The 23,206-nt window shown below is 52.5% G+C and overlaps 2 protein-coding genes across 2 annotated transcripts; one reads left to right on the forward strand and one right to left on the reverse strand.

Moving 5' to 3' along the window:
• Positions 1 to 6,056: 6,056 nt before the first annotated feature.
• LOC131397651 (kallikrein-1-like) lies at positions 6,057 to 18,262 on the forward strand. The gene is made up of 6 exons (XM_058530736.1): positions 6,057 to 6,210; positions 6,296 to 6,380; positions 9,902 to 10,188; positions 10,406 to 10,542; positions 16,777 to 16,835; positions 17,869 to 18,262. Exons 1-6 carry the CDS (start codon positions 6,057 to 6,059, stop codon positions 17,957 to 17,959), a joined length of 813 nt encoding a protein of 270 aa, XP_058386719.1. The 3' UTR covers positions 17,960 to 18,262.
• A 2,000-nt stretch (positions 18,263 to 20,262) lies between these two features.
• Positions 20,263 to 22,156, reverse strand: LOC131397216 (kallikrein-4-like). Its single transcript, XM_058529979.1, is given in 4 exon segments — positions 20,263 to 21,000; positions 21,608 to 21,744; positions 21,831 to 21,869; positions 21,872 to 22,156. Coding segments are annotated over 4 exon segments (477 nt in total). The 5' UTR covers positions 22,020 to 22,156; the 3' UTR covers positions 20,263 to 20,847.
• Between the last annotated feature and the right edge of the window lie 1,050 nt (positions 22,157 to 23,206).

The following is a 23,206-nucleotide window of genomic DNA, read 5'->3' on the forward strand; positions in this document are numbered from 1 at the left end:
ACTCTCCTCATTCTACATTCCTTTGTTCTTTCATTCATTCCGTTATTAAATTATTCTGTTTAATCTCCAAAAACCTCTCCCTCTACCCTCCCATCTCAATGGGAAAATCCTTTAATATGTTTAATGCAGAAACATTTCAATTGATGCGTTCTTGCAAAATCCATACTTTTGTTTCCTGTGTGTATCTTTGTAGTTTACATAGATTGTGTTGAGTTATAAGCCATTTTCCAGTCAACACGGTTTGTTGAAGATCTGCCTATGTAGTTTATGACCAGACAATCTGTTATTTCTGATGGCTGCCTCCCCTGCACTTATCTACACACTTCCCCAAGGACGGATGTCCTTGCTGCCTGCAGCCCCCATTTCCCACCACAACAACGTGACAGTGACTTCTTGTATGGCCCCCGTTTTCAAACGGTGTGAGAATCTTTCTGTGATATTTTCCTCTGATCAGAGCCTGTTGGGTCTTAGGGTATACAGATACTCAGCTAGTGACGTTGATCCAGGTTGATCTTTGCCATGACTACCGCTCTGCAGACTCACTCCCAGCATCTGGAAGGTTCTGGCAAGCCCACACCCATCAGGACCTGGCATTATCTAGGTTTCTAATGTTGGCATGCTGAGAGGCATGCTCACTGTTAGTTCAGTTATATACCAGTGATTCTGAGCATTTTCTCATACGTTTGTGGGCTCTTTAGATTTTCCCTTATGTGAATCGCCTGTTCATATCACATTGCTCACTTTCTGTTGGACGTGTCAACATGTTCTTATTCAGTTTCAGGAGTCTCTTCTGTATTCTAGATACTGATCCTTTGTCGGTGGGTCATAATTGCTATTTTTTATTTCCTTAGTCATGGTGTCCTTGTTGGAACAGAAATACTTAATTTCAATATAATAAAATCCAATATTTTGGGGCTCTAAGATTTGTGTTTTGGGAGTTCTGTCTCAGAAGATCCTTTCTTACCTCTAATTTATGAGTACAGTCCCCTATATTTTCTTGCTGTTAGCTTGTGTTTGTTTCTATATCTTTAACTCTTTTTATCTCTTCTCTGAGTTTTTTTTTTTTAATTATTCTCTCTCTCATTATGTCTCTAATCCCTCTCTTTTTTTGCCTGTTTCTCCACCTCTCCTTCCCACCCCACCCTCCTCTTCCTCTCTTGGAGAACTTCTGACCCTCCACTGGGGGGTGGCAACCGGAGTCAGGCTGCTTGGGTTCAACTGTTACCTCAGATGAGCGACTTTATCTCTTTGAGCCTCAGTTTCCACCTCTAGAAAATAAGGTGAGTGGTTGTCCAGGCCCCACAGGGTTGTGAGGATTCAGTGGGATCTGTGACATTCTTGGCACAGGGTATGTACTTAACAGACAGGAGCTGTGATGTTAATCAGGAGGTGAGCATGTCTTCTGTTTCTCTTTGTGTCCCCCTCTCTCTACAGAGACCTCAGAGCCAGGCTGGGACAAAGCTGGGGATGTGGGAGGCAGAGGACCACGCAGACCAGACAGCTCCAGAGTTCTGTGATGGGATGAGATCCTGCCCACCACATCCTTCAGAGGCTGGGAGAACCTTATGGACACCCTCGTCCTGGACTGCGCCACCCTCAGGTGGGCTGACACATTGGGAGGGATGGTCAGGGCAGCAAAATCCCACCAGATTCCCTCCAGCAGCACATACCATGGCCCAAAGTCAGGATGCCCAGAGCAGATGTACGGGCCATGAACCCTGGGAGGAGAGCACTGACCTAGGTGCACAGGTCCCAGACCCACCCCTGACAACATTCTGCCCCTTGAGGTCCCTGGAATTCTTGTTCTTTCTCTCCCTCTCCCTCTCCCAAATCACTTCGTTCTCTTTTTTCTCACTCTTTCAGCCAACAAGTGTAATGAGATTGACCAGTTGCTCCTAATTGCGCTGGTTAAAGTGGAGAAACAAAGAATTCAGGGCTTCAAATCCTCAGCTCAGGAACGGCATACGTGATCTAAAGATTCTATGTCTGCCCTGAGAGAAACTTTTATCTCTTAGAGCCACAGGGCTGAGATTTCTGAAGACCAAGCCTGGAGTCTTATCCTGTGAATGGCTGAATTACAATGCAAAATGAATATCTGACCTCCCAGGGTGTCTGCTGTTACAATGAGGGCCTGATTGGGAAGAAACAGCATCCTGAAAATTGGAAGAGAGACTAACGGGAAGACCCTGATGAAGGGGAGGAGACTGGAGGAAGAGACCAAATAGAGGATGTGGCCTGAGCTAGGGCTGAGGAGATGGAGAAGATCTAGAAGGCAGACGTGATGTGGCCAGTGTCTGACAGGCTGGGAGGCACCTGGGGTCTGTCCTGGTGCCTGAGGGAACAGTGTGCTCTCCCCAGAGGGAGAACCCAAAATGAAAAGCATGTTGGGGAGGCGGAGGGATAAGAGGGCTGAAAGGAAGTTTCTCAAGGAGCAGGTGGGGTGGGTTTGTGTCTGGAGGGGTCCAGTGGTGGGGAGGGGCTTCTCTACAGCTTACACCTCTCCCCTCAAAGCTCGGCTCAGTCCTGGTCTATCTTCCACCATCTGGCTGCACCCAGCTGGTCCCCCACCTCCCTCCACTTCCATCTGGCCAGGTGCTGCCTCGGTGCCCAGCTGTTGGTCAAGAACTCTGAAGGGTCTGAGATTTTATTGACTTGAAAGCAAATAAGTTAGCCTTCGAGTTTCACGGGTGCTGGGAGAACACACGAGACTCCTGGGTCAGAGACCAAGGACTTGATCACTCACAGTACAGCAGGCAGCATGAGCTTCACGTTCACATCAGTTCACCTTGCCCCCCGAGTCCCACGGGGGTGATCGGAGCAGCCAAGTTGGATTCTGCGCACAAGGTGGTTTGTGCCCCAGCTGAGCATTTGAGCTTAGGAATCAATCTTACGAGGGGGCTGCCAGCGAGCTCTCCCAACCTTTGTCCCCAGTGGAGATATTGCCTTTATTATCCTGGGCCACAAAGGAAACTGCTCTGGAGGGACGTATTATATTTATTGTCCTGGACAATAAATGTGGTCTCAACAGATCTTTTCTGGAGAGATATTATCTTTATTATCTTGGACAGTAAACAAGCCTTCTCTGAGGGAGATACCATCTTGCGAGACTGTTTGACAGACAAATAACCTTGATAGATAGTCCAGAGTAAACATGTATTCATTGCTTTGCTCTGAAGACACATGACAGACCCATGGAGAATTTTCTCCCAAGGTCATTCAGCTTCCACCCTCCACCTCTCCCTGCAGGACAGTGCACTCTTTCCTCCTCATACCCCTCATCCACCACGTCTGTGTGCCTTCTGCTCACCGGAGTTCTAGGTCCAGCTCCAAACAATAGGGGGCAGGATGTGGTCATTTGATCTGTACGTGCAATTCCTGCCCTTGTGTTGCTGTCTGTGTCCGTATGTGGCTTTGACCTTGAGGGGATATATCCATGTTTCCCAGTATAGAGGCTCATAGTCCTGTGACCTTGAAAAATCTCTTTGGTGTGGGGCCGGCCCGGTGGCTCAAGCGGTTAAGTGCGCGAGCTCCGCCGTGGTGGCCCAGGGTTCGCCGGTTCGGATCCCGGGTGCGCACCGACGCACTGCTTGTCGAGACATGCTGTGGCAGCGTCCCATATAAAGTGGAGGAGGATGGGGACGAATGTTAGCTCAGGGCCAAACTGAGAGGATTGGCATCAGATGTTAGCTCAGGGCTGATCTTCCTCGCAAAAAAAAAAAAAAAACCTCTTTGGTGCTTGTGCAGAGTCCTGTTCTGTGTGTGTGTGTGTGTATGGTAGGTGTGCAAGGCCCTACTTGTCTGCTACCTGCCTGCACGTGTGAACCATGTCCCCATATGTGAAACAGAATGAGTGACCTTGAACACCAAATATCTGACTCGAGGGCTGATAAATACGTCCCGTCCTGGCTGTGTGTGTCTCTAGCTGTGTGTCTTTCACCTTCGATGCCCAGCCCTGTGTCCAGGTGTCACCCTGGGGTCTGACCTAGTGGGTCCACATCTGAATGCTCTGCCTCTGGGTTTGTGCCTACAACTTTGAATCACCAGTAAGTGGCTTGTGGATGAGTCAAGTTTTGACCTCGACTATCTTATCTGGGTCTGCATGTATGTCTGAATTTGGCCATATCTCTGTCCACAAACTGAATGTCCACATACATGTATCATATCATGTATCCTTGATTAAAATAACTAATATTAGTTAAGCAGTTACTACGTTCCAGGTATTACAACACACACACATACACACACACACACACACATCTAACCCTTACAACAACCCCCGTTTAACAGATGAGTAAACAGAAGCACACTGAAGTCAAATTCTGGATATAATCACCATATTATAGACCCATGTTTGTGAACATGTCTTTAGGGGCCTGATGTCCCTCCCTTGCGTATGTTATTAAGGACCCCACTTTGTATACCCAGACCTTGCGTACAAGTGTGTGCATCTGCGACATTGGATGTCCAGACCTTCATTGGAGGCTGTGAATTTATGTCTGAGCTTTTATATCCAAAGCTTCATGCGTGTGTGTGTGTGTGTGTGTGTGTGCCCGTGTCTCAACTGTCCATATTTATAAACACATATGAACATCTGTGCTGTGATTGTTGAAGCTGCAATCCATGCACATGTCTAGTGAATTTCAGCTTACAGTGCAGTCCGTATCAGTACCTGAGTGTGAAAGTCTGGTTGTGCATGTATGCAGGTCCACGAAGAATATGACCACATCCATGTCCTCGTGTGACACTGAGTTTGGCTGAGATGTCCAGACTCTGGGACCAAGTCTGTGTGTCATAAATACTGAGTGCCCACATCTGTTTAATATCTGTGACAGATGGGTGACCCTGAATGACTGGCACCAAGTGACCACATGTCTGAACCAGTATCCAGTGTCCTTGCCTCCATCCCAAATCACAGAAAACTTCTTGCCCTCTTCTCCTTTCCCTTTCTCCCTCTTTCAGGGACCTGTAGCAAATGAGATGGGGAGACAAAAGGAGTACGGTTCTAGAGAAAAGAAAAGTTTTAAAAGAGAGAGGACGTTTAAAAACACATCAGGGGGGCCGGCCCCATGGCTTAGTGGTTAAGTACGGGCGCTCCGCTACTGGCGGCCCGGGGTTCAGATCCAGTGGTGCACCAATGCACCGCTTCTCCGGCCATGCTGAGGCCGCGTCCCATATACAGCAACTAGAAGGATGTGCAACTACGACATACAACTATCTGCTGGGGCTTTGGGGAAAAAAAGGAGGTGGATTGGCAATAGATGTTAGCTGAGAGCCAGTCTTCCTCAGCAAAAAGAGGAGGATTAGCATGGATGTTAGCTCAGGGCTGATCTTCCCCACACACACACACAAAAAAACACATCAGGGACTCCTAGAGAAACGTAAGGGAAGGCATAGGTGAAGAATAGGTATAGCAGGGCATAGCCAGGAGATAAAGGGTGAGGAAAAGGACCCTGGGCTCAGGGTTCCTGTACCCTTCTCCCAGTGGCACATGGCAGACAGGGTCTGGGGAGGTGAGGAGTGTGCCCCACTCAGCCTCGGCCTGCCCTAGCCCTCTATGAACGTCGCAGTTGTAACCGTGGCCCCTCACTCACCCGCCCCCACTGGATGCTGTCTGAAGCCCCTTGCCACACGTGGTATGAAGGCAGCGCTCACAGTCATGAAGGAATGTGGCTGGGAGTGGGAACGCCTGGGTTCTGCAGGTGGGGGAGGGTAGAGGCTGGGAGTCTGGACTCCTGTGTTTGAAAGGGTCCCGGGAGAGGGTCCCTGACTCCTGTATCCTGAGGAAGAAAGTGCTAGAGCCTGGGGCTAGAAGCCTGTGTCTGTGTGTGCGCGCGCGTGTATCTGTGTGTGTGGGTCTGTGTCTCTGCGTGCGCGTGCGCAGAACTCATGTATCAGAGGCAGAAGCAGACTCTTGGTTCCAGGGTGTTAGGAGGTAGTAACTGGAACTCTTGGGGACTCGAGATCGCCCACTCCGGTCTTTCCATCTACTATGCCCATTTAGTGCACGCGCGGCGCCCTCTGGATACACCCAGACAGGCACAAACTGCGCAAGCGCGATGACTCCAAACACCCGAGGGCCATTTGGCGCATCTTCTGACGTCTGCGCTGTCAGTCTCACCGTGCACCGCCATGACGTCATGTCGTCGCGACTAGCCCCGCCCACAGCCTCACGACACGTGCGCGCCATGGCGCTGCCCACGTCCGCCCCTAGTGGGCGTGGCCTGCGTGCTGACGTAGGCCGGCGTCAGAGGAGGAGCCCGGAGACCCTGGGCGCGCGGGCAGCGCGGTCCTTGAGAACCATTAGTCGACCGCCGGGGCTTCTGGACGGAGGGGCAGTGGCCTGAACGTGTGGGTCTGCTGTGCGTCCTCCGCCCTCCACGGTGAGTCTCCTCCGTGTGTTGCATTTTGTCAAGGCCAGCGTTATCTCGGCCACACCTTGTAACAAGGCCTGTGCTGGGCGCCTGCTGGACACCGTGGTGTGTGCAGGCGTGGGGGGCGGGGCAGCGACTGCTGTGAGGTCAGAGCCGAGAGGGGGTCACCAGGGATGAGAAGAGGGCTGGGGGCGGGTTCAGGAGTGGGGTGGCGTTGGGTTCAGAGAAAATGCTGGAGACAGGGTTCGGGAATGGAGCAGGTACAGTGGGGGTGGAGCGTGGTTGAGGTTGGAATTGGGAACCGGGTTGAGTAGGGTTGGATTGGCCTTGGACTGGATGATGCGGGGCTGGTGTGGGAGGGCATGGTTGGGAGTTTGGAATGGTTTTGATTTGATTTTTGATGGGAAACATGTGGGAGTGGAATTGGGGGTGGTAGTAGATGTAGTTGGGGATACAGAAGATTTGGAGGTTGGGATCGGGTTGTGCTGGATGTGAGAATGGGTGTGGGGTTGTTTTGGTTTTGAATAGGGAAGATGTGGGGTTGTATTAGGTTAAGTTGGGTGGGTTCACTTGCCTTGGGTCAGAGGTGTGTGGGGTTAGGATTGGTTGGGTTGAGTTTAGGGGGTTGAATTGTTCTGGGTTTTGGCTGACGACGTGGAAGGGGATTAGAATGGGGATTAGGGTGGGGAGGGGGCACTGGATCCAGGGATTCCTCCCTCAGGCTGAGGCACACTTCTCTGCACAGGGTGACACTGGAGAACATGATCTGTGGGGGTGGGTGGGGAGTTCAGATCATTGACTGAACAGATTCCTTTACCCCATTCCTTATGATTTTAACTTGTGAGTCTCTGACCACTCTGTCTCACTCACTCTCTGGGAGCGTCTGGTGTTCCTCAGCTAGGAGAGGGGGAAGATTTGATCAATTGCTTGACAGGGCAGGTGCTGGACCCGCATGTGCTGCTCTGGTTTTACTGAAAAAGCAGAGACAACCAAACTTCTTGGAAACCTTGGATCTTATCCATTCAGGCTATTCTCCCTTCCATAGCCTTGGGGTGGGGGTGAGGGTGAGGGATGTCTGCATCCCAGAATCGTGAGCAGGGCCTTGGCCAACACCCGGGTGCCAGCAGGGCCGGGGCGGGGCCCTGGGGGTGTGAGAACTTCTAAAGGCTCCCCAGGGAGGCTCCCCAGCTCTGAGCTCACTGCCTGCCTGCCCCTGACACTCTGTCACCATGTGGTTCCTGGCCCTGTGCCTGGCTGTGTCCCTGGGGTGGAGTGGTGAGTATCAGGGGATGTGGGAGGGGAGCAGGCCCTGACTCTCATGCTGCTCTCACCTCCCCATAAGTTCTTCCCCACTCAACTGACACCCCAGCTTCATCATTCCAGCCCACCATCCACCCCAGACCAGTGTACCAGGCTCTTTCTTATCGCTCCCACCCCCACCAGAAAGCATTCTGCAGCTCTCCACACCACCACATTCCTCACAGCCCTCACTCCCACACCCGGTCCCTGCTTCCTCCCAGTTACTTCCAGAACTTTCTCCTTTACCAGACAGGCAGAGCCTGGGCCATCTGTCTTTCTCTTTGGGGTTCTACAACCCTTCCAAGGAGCTCTGCCTCCTCACTGGACCCTGGGACCCTGATTGACCCCTCCTCCCTCCTAGTTCTCTAGGACCCGATGCGCTGGCTCCTGAGCCCCCAAGTCCTACCGTACCTTGGTGATGTTTCCTATCCAGCAGGCAGCTGTCAACCCTGTCCCTTAAATATGGAGTCCTTCTCATGACCCTAAAACCCCAGGCATAGAAGATTTCCCAGTCTGAGACTCCTTAACACACCCCGAATCCTTCCTCTCCAGCCAGTGGCTCTCTCCCTTGGGGTCCTTAACACTGGTTTCTAGAAACCCTTCCACCTCTCTGAACCTACGCTTTCACCACAGTCTCCTGTCCCCCAGCCCAAGGCCCCAAATCACCCGACCCCCACACTCGATGCTGCTGTCTTGTTGTCTCCTATCCTGATCCCTGGGTCAGCTCTGCTCTCAGCATAAAGTCTGCCCACCCAGGACCAGCCACCAACCCACAATCCCAGGGATGGCTCCAGAATTCTGGGTCCTCCCAATACCCCTTGCCCATGGTCTTGTCCCCAGATCCTCAGCCTGGTCCTTTGCCCTCATGTCCCTCCAACCCCACAGCACCAGCTTCCTCTCCTAGCCCAGTCCCCAGTTTCCATAGCCAGCTCCCACTCCCTCTGACCCAGCACTCCCTCTGCAGGTGCTCTGCCCATCTTCCAGTCTTGGAACAGAGGAGAATGGGAGTGTGAGAAGCGTTTGAAACCCTGGCAGGTAGCTGTGTGCAATCACACCAACTTTCACTGTGGGGATGTCCTGATGCACCCCCAGTGGGTGCTCACAGCTGCCCACTGCAAGAGTGAGTGAGTAGGGCTAGGGGCTCTGGGTAGGGGTGTCTTTGCTCCCAAAGGAATGGTCAGCCAGGGCCGTTCCCCTGGGATCACCTCAGGGGAGGCTGGGGGCTGAGGGAGAGAAGGATGGGACTGGTCCAGGTCCCACGGAGAGAGGCAGGGCTGGGACTGGACGACCCCAGGGAAGCCCTCCCATGGCTGCCTGGTCTCTCTCTGTCTCCCCCTGTGTAGGCTTTCTGTCTTCCTGTGTCTCCCTCTGTCCTGTCTCTCTGTGTCTCCCTGGGTGACTGGCTCTGTTGTGTGTCTCCTTGTGTGACTATGATTTGTCTCTGTCTCCCTCTCTTCTGTCTCCATGTCTCTGTGTCTCTCCCTGTCTCTGTCCATCTCTGGGTCTCTCAGCTGTCACTCCTGTCTCTGTAGGTCTCACCCTCCATCTCTCTGCCCCGTCTCTGTCTCTGGTCTCTGCCTCAGTCCCTCGCCCCATCACCGCTGAGCACAGTCACCCCCAGGATGGGACTGCGGGGGACCCCCAGAGAAAAGGGAAAGGTCATCCACAATGTGTGTGTGTGTGTGTGGGGAGGGCTTCTCACACTGCCCAGCCCCTCCCTCCAGGACAGTCGTCCATCCAGGGGGACACAGGGGAGGGGTAGTTTCAGCTGGCGCTGGTGGGGGCAGTGGAGGGAGGAGGAGGAGGAGGAGAAAGGGAGAGAGGTGCTGGGTGGGAGGGGCCCGCCGGCCTTGGGCTGGGGACCAGGCCACACGGCTGCTGGGGAACCAGCCCCACAGCCCCAGCTGCAGCTGAGCTGCTCTCAGGACCCCTCCTCCCTCCTGCCCCACCGCCCGCCCTCCCTCCATCTCCCCCTCACACTCTGTCTCCCCTCCCCACCTCTCCTCTGTTTCTCATTTGCTCTTTTTTACTCCATTTCTGTCTCTAACATTGTCACATTCCCTTATTTTCTCACTCACTGTCTATTTTTTCTGTGACTCTGTATCTTTTCCTGCTCGCTCTCTTGTGTTTTCTCACTGTTTTCTCATTCTCTCTTTGTTACCCTCCCCCAGGCGCCCCTGCCCTGTCTCCTTTCCCTGCTCCTCATTCCCTCCATCCCCCTCTCTCTCCAGCAATTACCAGATCTGGCTGGGTCGCCACAGCCTGTTTGAGGATGAAGACACAGTCCAGTACTTCTGGGTCACTCACAGCTTCCCACACCCTGACTTCAACCTGAGCCTCCTGGAGAACCACACCCGCCTTCCAGGAGAGGACTACAGCCACGACCTCATGCTGCTCCGCCTGGCTCTGTCCGCCCAGATAACAGACGCCGTGAAGGTCCTGGCCCTGCCCACCCAGGAACCCGTCCTGGGGAGCACCTGCTATGCCTCCGGCTGGGGCTGCATCGAACCAGATAAGTGTATGTTGGGGGCCAGACCATGCAGCCTGGAGCCCGAGCCCCTGGGTGTAAGGGAGGAGGGCTGGGACCTGCACTCCAGGGCCTGAGGGAGGAGGGCTGGGACCTGCACTCCAGGGTCTGAGGGAGGAGGGACTGGGGACCTGCACTCCAGGGTCTGAGGGAGAAGGGGCTGGGGACATGTAGGTTGGCCATAGCACTTTATCTCCCTGGTTCGCAGTGATGTACCCAGATGAACTCCAGTGTGTGGACCTCAGACTTCTGTCCAATGATATGTGTGCCGAAACCTTCTCCAAGACGGTGACTGAGTCCATGTCATGTGCTGGGCACTTGGAGGTTGGCAAGGAAACCTGCTTGGTGAGCAGCCTCTCTGCCTGCTTGTTAGGAGGTAACAGGGCTGTGGGAGTGGGAGGAGAGAGAGCAGAGCCAGGTAGTAGCCGGTGTGATGGGGGAGGAGACCTCCTGCGGAAGGTGAGGTGGAGCAGACACCTGTGGCAGGTGAGGGGGAGCCATGTGCAGTCTGGGGAAGGGCAGAGGGCACAGCAGGTGCAGAGGCCCCGAGGGATGTGGGCCTGGTGTGTGAGGACCAGCGAGGCGAGTGTGGATGGAGCCCAGTGAGCAGGGGAGAGGGGGAGGTGACAGCAGAGGGAGGAGAGGGGCCCGTCCTGCGGGGCCTCCCCTGGGGCCACAGGGGGGACTTTGCTCTTCCTCTGAGTGACCCAGGAGCTGTGGGCGGTGCTGAGCAGGAGCAGGACAGGGTCTGACTTGGGTGTCACAGGTCCCTCTGGCGTCCGTGTGGGGTCAGAGTGCAGGAGGAGGAGAGGCAGGGGCCCAGGGGGGTGAGGACGGGGCTGACAGGGTGGTGGCAGGGAGGGGGAGACGGGGTCCACTCCCGACACCTCTAAAGGGAGCCCACGGGATTCGCTGACCGAGTGCACGTGGGAGTGAGAGGCAGCGAGGACTCAAGATGATCCTGAGCTTTGAGCTGAGTGTCAGCTGAGCAGCTTCAAGGAGACGCCTACACCCCCCACCACACACACACACACACACACACACGCACGCACACACACACACACACACACACACACAGCCCTGCACACTCACCAAGTCCTACTTGAACCCAGCGTTTTCCACCAAATGTGCTCCTTCTCCTCCCCTTGGGTTCTCAGTCCACCAGTATCTCTCCCTCTATCCCTCCCTCCACGCCTGGCCCCTCCTGCCCCCTGACTCTCACTGACGCCCCCTCTTCTCTGTCCCACTGTCCCAGCCCCAGGTCAGGCCTTGTTCCCACCTTCTTCATGTGCCCCTGGCCCCCAGCCTCTGTCCAGTCCATCCCCACCTGCCCCAGGGGGTCATTCTAATCTCAGAACTGGCCCTGCTCCTCCCGTGCTCACGCCCCTTCCACGGCTCCCCAGTGCCCTGGGGGGAGGAGTGTGCGGTCAGAGGAAGCTTCTGGGGAGGGATGGCATCTGAGATGAGCCCTGAGGGTGTCAGGGTCCCAGAGATGGATCCTGCTCCTCCTCCTGCTGACCTGTCTGCAGGGACTGTCCATGGGCAGAACCTGGACCCTGGAGTCCCATCCCCATGGGCCAGGACTTGGGCCACTGTCCCCTCTGTTGAAATCCCTGCCTACCTTCTTCTGGGAGTGGACTCTGGGGATACTGTCTCTCTCCATAGCTGGGGGGTCGCTGTGTGTGATCTGTGAGCCCAGGTCTGAGAGCTGGGGCTGTGCAGACAGAACCCAGGGGCTCCCTGACTCTCCTCACTCTCTCTGTCCCCCTTGTGCTCAGAGTGACTCAGCAGGTGTGCTGGTCTGCCACGGCGTTTCACGGAATCGCGTCCTGGGGCTACATCCTGTGTGCCCACGCCGGTATTCCCACGGTCTTCACCAAAGTGCTGCCCCACCTGCAGTGGGTCAGGGAGACCATGGCAGCCGACCCCTGAAGGCCCCTGACCTCCCCTCCCCTGCAGTAAAATCGATTGTGCATCAAATTCGGGCGACATCTGGCCTTTCTAGATATGGACCACCTGGAAGTTGGGGACCCACCCGACCTGTGTCCTGAGGAGTCTGGGGCAGGGGAGAAAGGAAGGTCAGAGACAGGTGTAGACCAGTGGTTCTCAAATGGACACAGTTTTGTCCCTCCCCTTCAGGAAACATTGGCGATGTCTGGAGACATTTCTCACACAAGTTCTGCGAGGACACCCTTAAGGAGGGGAGGCCATGTTCTCTGTGGGGGGGACAGGTGTCCACCCTGGGAGATGCTCCTCATGGGGCACTGAGCAGAGTTGGGAGCACAATGCAGCAGACACACACACACACACACACTAAGGACAGAGCTAAAACCTAGCCATGGGCGAAAAAGTGTGAACACAGAATGAGACATGGAGCGCGAGACCCGGACATAAATGAAAGTGTGTGCCCGCAGACACGCCTTCTGCAGAGCACAATCAAGTAATCATGGCCACTAAAAACACTGGAAGGGGTGCTCTGGGGAGCGGGGAGGGGGAGAAGATTATGGGGACGAGCGGGAATACGTGAGTTATTAGTTGGGGGTGTGGGTCAAGGAATGGATGAATGAATATGAATGCTATGGAGGGGCCCGTCATGGAGTGCTGATTCAGTGCTCCGTGAACTAGGGAGCACGGTTAACTCAGCCCTCGGCCCCTGAGGTCTGAAAGGGAGAATCAAGAGGGCACTGAGATAGAAAGACAAATAAAATAAAACATACCAGGCAGAGAGTAAGGGAAGCTGAAGTGAAGACAGCATAGCACAGACCTGCAGAAACAGAGGTAAAGAGAAGAGAGAGAGAGAGAGAGACTAAGAGATTTGCAAAGGGGACAGAGAGAAGAATTGCAGGGACGCCCAGAAGGGCAGAGGAACCTGTCAGGGAGGGTTTGGGGCCTGTGGATTGGGTCAAGGTCTCCTTCCCGGGTCCATGGCCCCTACTTCTGCTCTGGCAACACTGTAAGGGGCTGTGATCAGGCTGCCCTGACACCCCTCCCAATGTGGCCGCTGTCCCCAGGTGGAACAGCCCAGGCTGGGGATGCTCATAAGGCCCCCAGAACCCCCACGGGAGGAGGCAGGCCATCAGCCCAGCCATGGACTCTGGACCTGGCTGGTCTGGGTTCCTTCTGCCTCCCACATGCCGTCTCTGTCTCAGCCTGGCTCTGAAGTCTCTGCAGGCTCCCTCTCCCCTTCACTCCCTGTCCTCCTCTCCCTGAGGCTCCCTCATTCTCTGCTGTCTCCCTACCTCTCCTCTCTGCCTGCCTTGGCCATTCTGTCTCTCTGGGGTCTCTCCCTATCAATCTGTCTGTCTGTCTCTCTCTCTGTCTCTGAGTCTCTCTCTCCTTCCTCCCTCCAGACTCACCATTTATACATGGCAGGAGCATTCTCTACATGCCTCTCCTCATAGCTCACTCCCTCTCGCTCCCCCACTTTCTGTCTCTGAGTCTCCGGCCCCCTAAGTTCTTGGGCTGTCATCCGAGATCTCAGAGCCAAGAGTGAGCATCCTGTCCAGGCCCTTCCCTGCCCAGTATCTTCCAAGGGACCAAAGAAAGGAGGGAGAAAGGGAAGGATGGACATTCTTTGGGTCAAAGTCCCCGAGTTAACTTGCATTTTCATGCTCACCTCAGGTGCTAACATGAAGACCACAGTTGTAACCTCTAGACCTGGTTCCTGGGGTCTCTTATTCTCTGTCACAAGTATATGAGTGTGAGCTAGTGTGTGTGAGCCTAGAGTGTGCGCTTGCTTGTGTGTGCCCAGTGGTAGCAGTTTTGGGGTTATGTTATGCCTAGATTCAAGTGTTCTTTTATTTTTCCAAAAATTGTCTTGAAGTATGGTTTTTACAAATACGTGTTCTCTTCATTGCTTTGATTTCTTTTATTCCTTCCCTCTCATAGACTCCAATTATATAGGTGTTAGGTCGTCTTTGCTTGTCTTTTATATCTATCATTTCCACTCAAATGGACTTGTAAAAAATCTGTTTCTGCCCAGCCTTAATAAAAGAGGATGAAAAAGAGATTGCAAAGCAGGGGCCAAGGAAAGTTAAACCTCTTGAGAAAACTGACCTATTTAACCTGAAGTTAGATGAGTGACAGAGACACGTCAGATTCTGCCCTCAAAAAACATTTAAAGCCAAGAGGCTGTCTGAAGCCCCAGTGCTCAGGGAGGTGGCATTAAACAGACTGCACGGCTAGGACGTGGCAGAGCAGGAGACGTTGGAAAGCTGCATAAAGCTGTGGTTAAGAGGGTGGTCCTGGTTGTATCACCCACCAGCTCTGTCTCAGGTCCTCTTCCCTTGAAACAAACCTGAGATTTGGATTCTTGTGAAAGATATTCTTGTGAGAGAGAGCGAGGGAGGCAGAGTAGCACGAGAGGAGGATACAATATAGCCGAACAAGGATACCATGTGTTCTTGGCTGAAGTCTAGCTCGAGCCTGAGCCCCAGGGAGCTCTGGGGATGAATTGCACCACGGAGTTGTTTCTACCTTGAAGAAGAGGGCTCGGCTTTTGTACCCCAGGTCCATCAGTCTGCCACTGGCTGCCTTACAAGGCGTGGGGGTGGGGGGCATGATCTCCTGGGGAGGCAACTCCTTTGGGGCAGAGGGCAATTCTCTGGAGAATGGAGCCATTGTGAGGTGTCAGGAGACAACGTTCGCAGCAGTGGAGGGACGAGGGGTGGGGGCACCAACAGCATCCACTACCCAATGTGCCTGGGGCAATCTGTGCCTCAGTTTCCTGCACTCACAGGTGGGGATATTATCACTGTATTTCATCAGTTCTCCAACTTCCTTTTTAATATCTATGAAACTGGATGTGTTTGAATTCAGTAGCATATTCTAGTTTGATTGGAAGCATTTTCTCCCTTAGTAGGGCCTGAAGGAGAGGTTCATGTTACAATGCTGTCTGGTAGACTGAATGAAATATGGTCGTATTCACCTCATGGTGAGTCTGAGAGAAACCCAGAGAGAGACACAGGGTGTGGGAGAGGGACAGAGAACCAGCACGAGAGTCAGAAAGCTACAAAAAGAGCCACCAACACAGAAGGACAGGGAGACACATCAGCCAGTCTGTGATATAGGACAAAAAACACAGGCTGAAGGGGACAGTCCCCCTAGCCCCGCTTGGCCTTCCTATCCCCCTCCCCGCTTCCCGCCCTTGCCCGCTATTGGCAATCCCCCCAGAGCCCAGCTCAGCCTGTGCTGCTCACTCTCCTCTCTGCATGGCTCCATCCCTTACACTTCTGTTTTATGTCTAAGCATCTGTCCTGCCCTCCCTGCCTGTCCCTCTCCACCCCTGTGTCTTGTTTCTCTCTGACCTGATGTCTCCTTGTGTCTGTCTCTATCTCTCTCTGTCTCTTACTTTCCCTGAATCTCTGTCTCTGGGTCTCTCTGTCTCTCTGCTTCCTGTGTATATCTCAGTGTATCTTGTGTCTCTGTTTCTCTTCCCCCCATGGCTCTCTGTGTGTCTCTGCCCCCCCATCCCTCTTGAGTCCCACCCTCCCACGGTTCCCACACTGCATGAGCCCTTGTCCCCCTCCCCACTGCCAGCGCAGAGCAGCCTTGCAGACCTCCTGAGACACACTGGAGTATTCACGCACTGCAGGACTCTTGGGGTCTCACCTGGGGACAGAATCCAGGCTCAGAGACACCGACTGGGGACAGAGAGCTGTAGGGAGAGACCCCCACGGGCACATGGGCAGTGACAGAGGCTGAAGAGCTCACTCTGGGATATGTGTCCAACCAGACGCCAGGCGGAGGCCACGCTGGTGCTGCTGACTGAGCCGGCTCTGTGGCTGGTGAATTCAGTTTGATGAGCAGGAGGCCGTCGGCCCTACCGGGAGTGCTGTGCTGAGAAGTTGGCCTCCGTCACAAGGCTCCCGGGCTCTTGGTCTGTATCCAGGCTGTGTGGGCCCAGTCGAATGTTGTAGCTGCCGTGGATGGGCACGCGCCCTCCCTCCCTCAGCCTGTCAGTGCTGTGGCAGCCTCGTCCTCATCTCCGGGTCTGTGGGTCTCGGCCGCATCGCAATTCCGTCCTCAAGCCCAACTCCATCCTCAATTCCAGGATTAAACCCATCCCCAGTCCCAGCCCCCTCTCCAACTTCGTACCAAACTCCGTTTCACACCTAGGGAAAGGCGCTGCTGCTTTTCTCTTCAAGCCCCACTCCCAGCTCACGCGCTCAAGGCAAATGGCATCCTGGGCCGATGGGGATGCAGGAGGATGCTCCACAGTGGAGTCTTTCTCCCTGCAAGGTGGCCGCCTGCCGGGGCTGGGATGGCGGGCTGTACTCCGTTGCATTAATGTTGAGGCTTTTGCCAGCATTGGCCTGGACTCCTGGAGGTGGGGTCAGCACAAAGGGGAGGGGTCAGGGCTCGAGCGCAGGGCCAGAGCTCAGGGGGCGGGATCAGGACCAAGGAAGGTTCAAGAGGGTGGGGCATAGACCGAGTCTCTGGTCAAGGGAAAGACCAGTGGGGACCCCTCTTCTGGACCCCCTCCCTCTCCACACCTCGTCTCTCTCCACCCTCGGACACAGTTTCAAAACTCACCCCAGTGTGCACAGCATCTCACATTCACACCTTTCCCTCCTCCAGACTCGTCCTCTCTGTCCATCAAGAGTCATGGGAAGTCTCCCAGTCCACCGAGTCCTCAGGTGAGTCTGGGGACGTTAGCCCGGCTCCGTCCACCCTCCATCTCACTCCCTTCTTCCACTGTCTCCCAGGACATCTCTGGGCAGGAAAGGACTGCAGAAGGGGCACCTCATCCTCTGCTCAGGGATTCTGGCCATGAAACATGGAGCCCGGGGACATAGAGACGGGAGTGCGAGACAGCCGGGAGGAAAAGACAGAGAACGTGCCAGCAGCAGTTAGGAAGTGGCAGCAGTGGGAAGATGGAGGGACGGAGCCAAAAATATCAGAAAAGAAACACGGAGTGAGATTCGGAAACATGGAGACTAAGAGGGAGAGAGACGGAGAGCTAAGGTGTCAGAACTAGGCAGACTCGAGTGATGGAGACAGAGAGATGAGAGCGGGACGGATGCTGAGTCTGGAGGATACAGAGACAGAGGGACAGAGGGAGAGAGAGATTAGGAGCCAGAGAGAGACAGACCCAGAGGGTGAGACGGGTCAGAGAGGCAGGACACAGACTCCCCTCTGCTCACTCGCCTGGCTGGTCTGCCTGGGCTGAGCTCCAATCTGCTGCCTCTTCCTGGAGCCACACTGAGGCTTATAAGCATCTCTTTGCCGGGCTGTCCCACCCCTAGGGCTGGTGGCCACGTGCCTTTCAGGTCAGAATCTTTTGGTCCATGCCCCTCCAGCCTACTACCTCCCAGACCCAGCTCAGGGTGCGCAGAGCATTGTTGGGGACAGGCACTGAGTGACTTCTGGCCCAGAGCCCCAGGCTGCCCTCACCTCCAGCTAACACCCCATTCTTCGTTCCTGGGGGTCTCCCCATCTCAGTGTCTCCTTTGCGGTAGGTTTATTCTGTGATCCTTTGTCTAACACCTTGACTGGTTTATATTCATCCATTCTTCTTTTCTAATATAATCATTTAAAGGTATAAATCTGCTGCTTCCCACAAGTTTTGATATGTAATATTTTTGTTTATCATTCAGTTCTCAGTATTTTTAAATTTCCATTCTGATTTTATTCCATTCTGATTTAATTTCCATTGTACATTATTTAAAGGAGCGGTTGTGTTTTAACTTCTCTACGTGTGGGTATCACGTCGATGTGCTTATTGAATTGTGGTTTTCTTACATCGTGGTTGGGAACGTGACTGTGTGACACCAAAACCTTTTCATGATACGTAACTGTGCTGAAATCTCACACTTTTAATGGGTGAATCTGTCCATTTCTCCCTGTAGTCCTACCAATTTTTATACTAAGTATTATGAAGCTATTTTATTAGAAATATTCAGGTTTAGAATCATTATATTTGTTATAAAGAACTTTTTATTATTTTGTAGCAACCCACTCTGTCTAATAATGATTTTAGTATTGATACCTCTCTTGAAGGATATTAGTAATGCTGTACTACTTTTCTTGGGGGTAATATTTCTTGGTAAATCTCTTCATCTTTTGCTTTCAACTTTTCTATGAGCTTTTGGTGCATCTCTTGTAAACAGCATATAATATACTTTTAAATTCTAATCTGAATTTAACCATTTGCATTTATTATGATTATTGATATATTTGGCACTATTAATATTATCTTACTTTTAAATTACTGTCTTGCTTTTTCTATGCTTCCTACCTTTTTTGGATTATTTGATTTTGTGGTGGGTTTTTTTTTTCCTTACTTCATTTTCCCCTCTCTGCTTGTTTGGAATTTATAAACCTGTTTCTATTGAGTGGTTCCTCTTGATATTTTATCACGTTGCATTTTCCTTATCATGCAATTCAAAATATTTTCTAGTTTCCATTATGATTTCCTGTTTGAGCTGTGGTTTATTTAGAAGAGTATTTTAAAAATCAAAACACATGGGAATTTTCTGGTTATCATTTTGTCATAATTTCCAGTGTAATCACATTGTGGTCAGACAATGTACTCTGTACATTATAACTTTGAAATTTGTTGAGACTTGCTTCATAGCTCAGTATCTGATCAATTTTTGTAAAGACTGTGGGAAGTTTTTTATTGAGGTCTAACGTTTTATTGAGGTGTACACAGTGCAGTGTGCAGGCGTCAAGCGTCCACTTCGATGAGTGTTGACACTCATGAGTGTCACTCATGAGACACACGCACCCAGGTAACACCTCACTCCTGTCATGTCAGAGAATATTCCGTCACCTCAGGAAGTTCTCTCACATCTCAGTCTGTCCTCCACATCTGCCCCTCTTTTCCCATCCCAGGAACCAGGCAGCGTTGATTAGTTTGGCCTGTCCTAGAATTTCATAGATAAATGGAATGATACAGTATACAGTCATGCGTTGCTGAATGACGGGGATACGTTCTGAGAAATGTGTCGTTAGGCGATTTCGTCGTCGTGTGAACGTCACAGAGTGTGCTTTAGGTGGTATAGCCCACTGCACACCTAGGCTGTATGTGCTAATCTTATGGGACCACCGTCGTTGACTGAAACATCATGATGCCGCACGTGACTGTATAATATCTTATGTCTGGCTTCTTTCACCCAGCATAATGATTGTGAGATGCACCTATGTTCTTGTGCACATCAATAGTTCATTTCTTCTGATTACTGAGTAGCATTTCGTTGTATGGATATGTCATAGGTTTGTCCACTCTCCCCTTCGTGGACATTTGGGTTGTTTCCAGTTTGGCTATTGTCAGTAAAGCTACTATGAACATTCTTGGCAAGTCTATTTTTTTGTCATTGCTCTTATATAAATCCTAGGAGTGGACTTGCTGGTCATGGGGCAGACGTATGTTTATCTTTCTAAGAAACCGCCAAACTATTTTCCAAAGCAGTTGTACCATTTTACACTTCCCCCAGCACTGTATGAGAGCTGTGTCTGCTCTACATGTTAACCAACACTCGGTGCTGTCATCTTTTTAGTTTTAGCCATTCTGGTAGACATGTGTGTTTTGAAAAGATTGTATATTCTTCATATACTGTGTGCAATGTGCTACATACGATCATTAAGTAACATATGACCATTTGTCAATCTTTTTGTTCAAATCATCTATGTCCTTATTCATTTTTATCTTGTTTGTTCTATCGTTTGCTCAGAGGCATCTTAAAATCCTCTTCTATGGATGAGGATTTGTCTATTTCACCTTTAGTTATTTCATCTCTTTATATATTTTGAAGATGTGTTGAGATAGATAAATATGTGATTATTTCCTTATGAATAGACTCACAAATAATATATTTATGAATATATTCTGGAATATTAGTTCTTATCGGTATATTCTTATGAATATAATTTATCAGTGAAGGGTATAATAACAATCCCTCATATTCTTGGGCCCCCAGTCTCCCCTCTCTCTGCCCTCAGTCTCCCCACCATCTCAGCCCCTTGGTCTCCCCATCTCTTGCTCACAGCAGCTCTCTTCATGATTCTTCCCGCCATTCTCCAGCTACAGCAGCAGGGTCCTGAGGCAGATATGAACTAAGAATTCTTAAAATGCATTGAAGAAGACAAAATCAAAATAGGTCAACTAAAGCTAACTAAAGTAAGCAGGAAAAATCCCATTTGATTGCCGTTTGCTGACTTGACTTTTCAGAAATTGGACAACATCCAGAGTCTGCTTCTCTTCTCCTCCCAGGTATGTCTCCTTCCTTTGGGACCCTGTGGCCCTCCTGATCAAGACTCCCATTTCCCAGATGGGGAAACGGAGGCCCAAGGAGGAAAAGCTATTTTCTGGAATCCTTTGAATGGGAACAGAAGCAAAGAGGACAATTTGAACAGAGCCCATGCTTCTCTTAGACTTTATTTCTGGGCTTAGGGGAAGGAAGAAAAAAGATGAAAAACCAACTTTCTCCACCACTGGTAAGGCTGGGTCAACATTGTGCCACCAGGGGGCACTGTGTACAGGAGAAGATTCTTGGTGGGATTGGACTCCTGGGGCTGAGCAAGGAGGGGACTGGGGGGGTCTAGACTCCTGGGTCTGAGGGAGGAAGGGACTAGGAACCCGGATTCCTGAATTCCTTCAGCAGCATTTATTTGGGGGTTCCATTTCACGGGTCCCAGTGCCAGGAGTTAACTGGCCTGGATGGTTTTCTGTATCCAGTCAGTGAACTTGCAGAGGTTGGTGTAGACACCTGGAACGTAGGGTTGGCCACACTGGGCTTGTCCAAAAGACACGAGGCCCTGCAGGTGCCCCTTGCAGACCACGGGGCCCCCAGAGTCACCCTGTTGTTGGAGACAGAATCCAAAACATGAGATGTGGAGAGAGATGTGAGATCAGAAAGGAACCAGATGAGACAGAGAGACAAAGACAGGAAAAAAAAAAAAAAGACAGCAATACACCCCTTAGAGGTTCCATTCCAGAGCCCTGACCGCACCTTCTTCTGCTTCCCTATGTCCTAACAGCTGGCCGATTCTCTTGGATTTGCTGTTGTTCTGTCTCTGTCTGTGTCTCTCCTTCTTTGTCTGCCCCCATGGATTGTTTCTCTGTCTCATTGACTTCCAGAGTCTCTGCATCTCTCTACATCTCTTTGTATATTGTTTTTTTCCTATTTCTCTTTGTGGTTTCATCGCTGTGAATCTGTCTGTCTCTCTGGGTGTATTTTTCTTTGTGTGTGTGTGTGTGTTCCTGCCTCCTTGTGTCTCTCTGTCTCTCTGTTTCTCTTTTTCTTTGCTTCTCTTTATTCCTGTGTCTCTTTCTGTTTCTCCCAATCTCTCTCTCTCATTGTCACTATCTCCCTGTGTCTCTGTTTCTCACCATGTGTCCCTCTGTGCCTCTGTTGCCCTCCCTTCTCCATCTCTCCCTGGATCTCCCCCCGTCCCCATTGCTCACTTTGCAGGAGTCCTTCTGGTCGTGTCCTCCGCCAGCGCAGAACATGCTGGGGTGATATATGAAGTCATAGAGGGCACTGCAGCTCTCCTCAGACACCACTGAGATATTCACGCACTGGAGCACGTTGGGCTGCCTGCCTGGGATGCAGAGCTCTGGGTCAGCCCCTCTGGCTGGGTGGAGAACCCCTCAGAGAGGGCAGACACACTCACCCTCATGAGCTCACCATTCTTCAGCTGCCCCCAGCCGGAGACAAGGCAAGATCCCCAGCGGTGGGGCACTGGGAGGCGATGCTGATGTTCCGGATGGTGGCAGACTGCGACACCGATTCTTTCAACTTGATGAGCATGAGGTCATTGGCGTAAAAGGGTTTGTTGTACTCTGGGTGCTGTATGGAGAGGTTGGCCTCCATCATGCAGGCACCTGGTTCTTGGTCATCCTCAAGACTGTACAGGCCCAGCCCAACGGTGTAGGAGCTGAGGGCCACGGGGACAGGTTGGTTTTGTAGCAACTACACCCTTATCTCCATTCTCACCCTCCGGATACCCCATCCTCGTCACTAAGAGGTCCTCACCATGATCTAAATCCTCATCACCATCAATAATCCAAGGACGAGAACCTGCCTTCATTCGCTAGTGACTCGGCAGCTGAGCTGGCATCTCAACCCAGAAGCACCAGCTACTGCCTCCCTCCCAGACCCTTCCTTCCAGTATTTCCCATTAGCATCAGGCTGAGCCTGATATGAGGGCCCTCATTTTGGCTAGCTTTACATCCAGGTCCCCCATACTCCGCCCCCACCCCGCCCTGCACTCACTTCTGGAAACAGTGTGCGGCTGACAGCACCCATTGTGGATGCACCAGGACGCCCCCGCAGAAAAATTGGTTTCCAGTGAACAGTGCCGCCTGCCAGGGCTGCGAGTAGGGGCTGCAGTCCTCGCCGTCTATGATCCGGCTGCTGCCAATGGAGGCCAGGCATCCTGGGGGCGGAGTCAGGGCTGGGGGACGGGCTCAGGGTGGAACCAGGGCTCCTGGGGTCTAGGTTACGGTGCAGGGCGTGGTCACGATTCCTGGGGCCGTGGCCATGGCGCATAGGCGTGGTCAGGGCTGGGCGGGGCTCAGAGTGGAACCAGGGCTCTGGGGCGCGGGGGTGTCGGTGCAGGGAGTGTGGTTAGGTCTAGTGGGGCGTGGTCAGCGCCTGGGGAGGGATGGTGAGGAGGCGGGACTAGGGCTCCTGGGGGCGGGGTCACAGTGCAGGAGGCCGGACCAGGGCTTTGGGGCGGGGCTATGGTGCAGGGGCGTGGCCAGGACCTCAGGAGTGGAGTCTGGGATCCTGAGGGCAGAGTCAGGGCTCTTAGGGGTGGAGTCAGGATTGGGGAGGGGCTCGGGAGATGGAATTAGGTCCTGGGGGCGGGGTCACGGTGCGGGGCTTTTATCGGGCAGGTCAGATTCCACAGGACGTGTAGATCAGGATACAGGAGACGGCGTCACTTGTCAGGAGGAGACTTAGCTTTGAATCCGTCACAGCCGCCTCCGGGACCCACGTGCCATCTCCCTCTCTCCCTCTCCCTCCCTCCCTCCCTCCCTCCCTCCCTCCCTCCCTCC

This window comes from Diceros bicornis, chromosome 34 (assembly GCF_020826845.1).
Source record: "Diceros bicornis minor isolate mBicDic1 chromosome 34, mDicBic1.mat.cur, whole genome shotgun sequence".
In the NCBI taxonomy this organism is placed as follows: Eukaryota; Metazoa; Chordata; class Mammalia; order Perissodactyla; family Rhinocerotidae; genus Diceros; species Diceros bicornis.